The sequence below is a fragment of the Physeter macrocephalus genome, unplaced genomic scaffold (genome assembly GCF_002837175.3).
Source record: "Physeter macrocephalus isolate SW-GA unplaced genomic scaffold, ASM283717v5 random_28, whole genome shotgun sequence".
Classification (NCBI taxonomy): Eukaryota; Metazoa; Chordata; class Mammalia; order Artiodactyla; family Physeteridae; genus Physeter; species Physeter macrocephalus.
This window is the reverse complement of record NW_021145314.1, coordinates 150,015-153,617: the sequence shown is the minus strand read 5'-3', so window position 1 is coordinate 153,617 and position 3,603 is coordinate 150,015. Positions and strand designations below refer to the sequence as shown.

At 49.0% G+C, this 3,603-nt stretch overlaps 1 protein-coding gene across 1 annotated transcript in view; it reads left to right on the top strand.

Annotated features, from left to right (window-relative positions):
* The window catches only part of LOC102974867 (forkhead-associated domain-containing protein 1), a gene marked incomplete at its 5' end in the record, with an annotated part of 65,697 nt that overhangs the window by 31,705 nt on the left and 30,389 nt on the right, over positions 1–3,603 (top strand). Inside the window, one exon of the mRNA XM_055082166.1 lies at positions 2,576–2,749. Within this exon, the coding sequence (XP_054938141.1) occupies positions 2,576–2,749 (174 nt within the window). The remainder of the gene's footprint in view (positions 1–2,575; positions 2,750–3,603) is intronic.

Here is a 3,603-nt window from a genome sequence, read left to right as displayed (position 1 = left end):
CGGCACGTGGGATCTTCCCGGACCGGGGCACGAACCCGCGTCCCCTGCATCGGCAGGCGGACTCCCAACCACTGCGCCACCAGGGAAGCCCCGGGTCACAGTTTTTATTCCAGCAGTTACAGTGAAAGGTTGTTTAGTTCACAAGCAAAACTGGACCAAGTGCTCCTGGAAATGAGACCATTCTGGGTGCTGGACCCAGAGAGCACGTCTCCTCGGGATCGTCACAGAGGAGACTCTATAATGCAACCAACAGCGTGTCAACAACAACCTTAGAGAAAACCACGGTGACACCAGAGGGCACGGTCTCGCAACAACCTTCAAGGCAGGCTGGTGGCATCACACCAGACGAGGAGAGACGGGACTCTGCCCCAGGGACTCCCCATTTACCAGGAAAGACCGAGGAAGTACAAGGTCAAGGACCCACTCAGACGTAGAGTTGCTTATTTGCATGCTGTTTGACTCGTACACAGGGAAGAGCATTCGAAAGACTGATTTCATCTACACCGGTAAAAGCAGGAGTTACCTGAGAAAAAGAGGAGGGAGGGGAGAAGAAAAATTAATTCCGACCCCCCGGAACACTGAACTTGAGTGAGCCGCTGAGTAGCTGGCAAGGAGCAAAGATGCCAGGCAGCGCGTTCTGGCCCATCAGCAAAGCCATCTCAGTTTGTTGTGGATTCTCTGGGACAGCTGGAGTGTCGCTGCTCTGTGGCGTGCCTGCCACTGACCCCAGGGAGCGCCTCCTTCGGCCAGGTCCGCACGCTGTCTGCAGTGGGATTTTCTCAACAGTAACGACCACGTCAAGATCCCGGATAAGAGCACAGAGAGTTCAGTGACGGTACCGGGAGAATGAAGCTTCTCCCAGATGAGGCTCGCAGGCATCACATGATGAGAATCATGTTTTGTTTTGTTTTGTTTCCGAAAAAAAAAAAAAATCAGTTTCCTTTCCCAAGCGTAAGAGGAGAACCTGTTTGCTCTAGAAATTCTGAGAACTATGGAAAATCACTCACGATTCCACTGAGCAGAGTTACCCCTAGTGACATTTTGATGTGATTCCTTCCGGACCAGCTATATGTTGATCGACAAATACCGATTTGTTACAAAGTGATTTACACTGTTATACTGTGCACGCTGTGTATTGACTTAATATGTTACAAGTGTGCCCACATGTCATTGAACTTTCTTCTGCAACCTGCCAGTAAAGGATGACCTGGGTTTGCACTGTGTGGGGTGAACCCCGATTCATTTACCCTCAGGCACTGGCCTGTTTCTCACTTTCACCGAAGTAAAAAAATGCTTAGCTGAACAGCCCTTCGCACCGGGCTTTGTGCGCGTGTGTAGTTATATCCTTAAGATACATCTCCAGAAGTGGAATCGCTGGGTCACAGGATATGAGCATTTTCAGGCTCATGATACACGTTCCCAAATGACCCTCCAGAAAGGTCATACCGGTTTTCACCGCCCCCAGCAGAGTCTGGGAATGCCCAGCACTGCCCCTCAAGAATATATTTTAGATTGGATTAAATAATGTTCATGAAAAGGCTACATGCAGTATGATTCCGACTACATGACACTCTGCAAAAGGCAAAACTATGGCGACAGTAAAAAGATCAGGATTGGCTAGGGGAGTGGTGGTGAACAGAGAGAATACGTAGGGTTTTTAGGGCAGTAAAACTATTCTGTATGATACTATAATGGTGGACACGTGTCATTGTACATTTGTCCGAACCCACAGAACGTGCAATACCAAGAGCGAACCCTAACGTAAACAATGTACTTTGGGTGATAATGATGTGTGGAGGCAGGTTCATCAGTGTAAGAAATGTACCGGTCCGGTGGGGATGTTGACAGTGGAGGAGTCTGTGCATGTGATGGGGGCAGGCGTTCCATGGAAACTCTGTACTTTCTGCTCAGTTTTACTGTGAACCTAAAACCGCTCTAAAAAATGAAGTCAAATAAATAAAGTCCGTCCAGCGCCAGCACAGTGCCTGTCACGAAGCCCACATTCCACAGTGTTGGAGCATGGACCCGAGGAGGAGAGTAGAATTTTGACAAAGGTAGGAAGATTGGGTCCCAGGAGGAGGGAGAAGGTGTTGAGGACATGGCGACCGGAGTCCAGTCTTGCCGGGACCCCACGGGACGAGGGGAGGTCATCCCAGGGCCGAAGCCACAGAGGAAGATGGAGGAGTGTCCTGAAGGCAGGTCCTGTGACGAAGGGGTGAAGGAACTTGGCACATTTATCCTGGAAAATAGATTTAGGGAGAGACATGACAGCCCTCCTCAAATATTTAAAAGGCTTTCTCATAAAAGAGAAATAAAACTTGTTCAATGAGCTCCAGGTGACAGAACTGAGCTCAGAGACCAGAAATCTCAAGGAGACAGATCTCAGCTGCATATAAAAAAAGAGTTCTGTAACCATTGGAACCTTCCAGAGAAAGCAAGGACTTTGGACTTTAAAAGGATCAACAGAACAATACCAGAACAGAGGTCACCTCCTCTCTGGAAACAGGGGAGGGGGAGGCTAGGGTAAATATTTATACCTGAATGTCTGTTAATTTGATGTTTGCTGTTTGTCTAGGAAATAGATTTTAAAATGCAAAAAGAAGACATTTTAAATAATAAATTAAATGATGCACTGGCCATGGTAGAAAAGACTCAGAAAACAAAGACGGCTGAAAGTCTAAAAGCAGAGAGCCTCACCATGAAATTAAGTGAAACATTAGCTGAACTGGAAACTGCCAAGATGAAAATGGTAGGTCAGTGCCTTCTAGGGACGGGAGAGTTTTCCCTTCAATGCAAGATCACGATGCCATGAGGATGCGTGGTTTAGACCAGGGGTTCTCGGCCTCTGCACTGTTGGTGTTCTGGGTGGGGTAACTCTTTCTCATGTCCTGTGCATTATAGGATGTGTAGCAGCATCCCTGGTCTGTACCCACGAGATGCCAGTGGCACCCTTCCCCCCGCTGTGACAACCAAAGATGTCTTCCAACTTTGCCAAATATCTCTGGCAGGGTAAAATCACCCTCTGTTGGGAAGCATTAGTTTAGTATAAAAAGTAAACAGAAGCTGTGATGACGCCCTCTGTCCAGGGTCTTCTAAGACGTTGTAATTCGGGGTCCTCACAGGATCAGGCTGAAGCACTGAGCAGCCCCAGAATTTAGGGATCAGTGACTATTCCTCAGACGTTAAGATAATGTTTTTCAATTTTATCTCAGCATTCAAGGCCCTCCACCATCAGGGCTCAGTATTGCACTCACCTGTCCTTCATACATCGAACAGACAGGTCTGTGGACAAGGAGGTGATGAGGATTGACCTGGCGGAAGTGCACAGAGTGAATCTGAGTGGGACTGGACTTGGAGACACCAGCTCAGGGCGTGGCACGTTGTGGCTGTAGTCCTGAATCATAGGACCTGGACACTCGGGGCAGCGGAGGAGGGGAAGGAAGGAGTCGCTCTGGCAAGAGTGACCAGAGAAATGGCAGGACTCGACAACTGATTGACAGGACGGGAGTACTGAGGAGAGGGAGGAGCCAAAGGAGGCGGGCGAGCTTGGAGCCAGGGCACGGGGCGGGCTGATGGCACACGGTGGAGATGCTGGGAAGATGG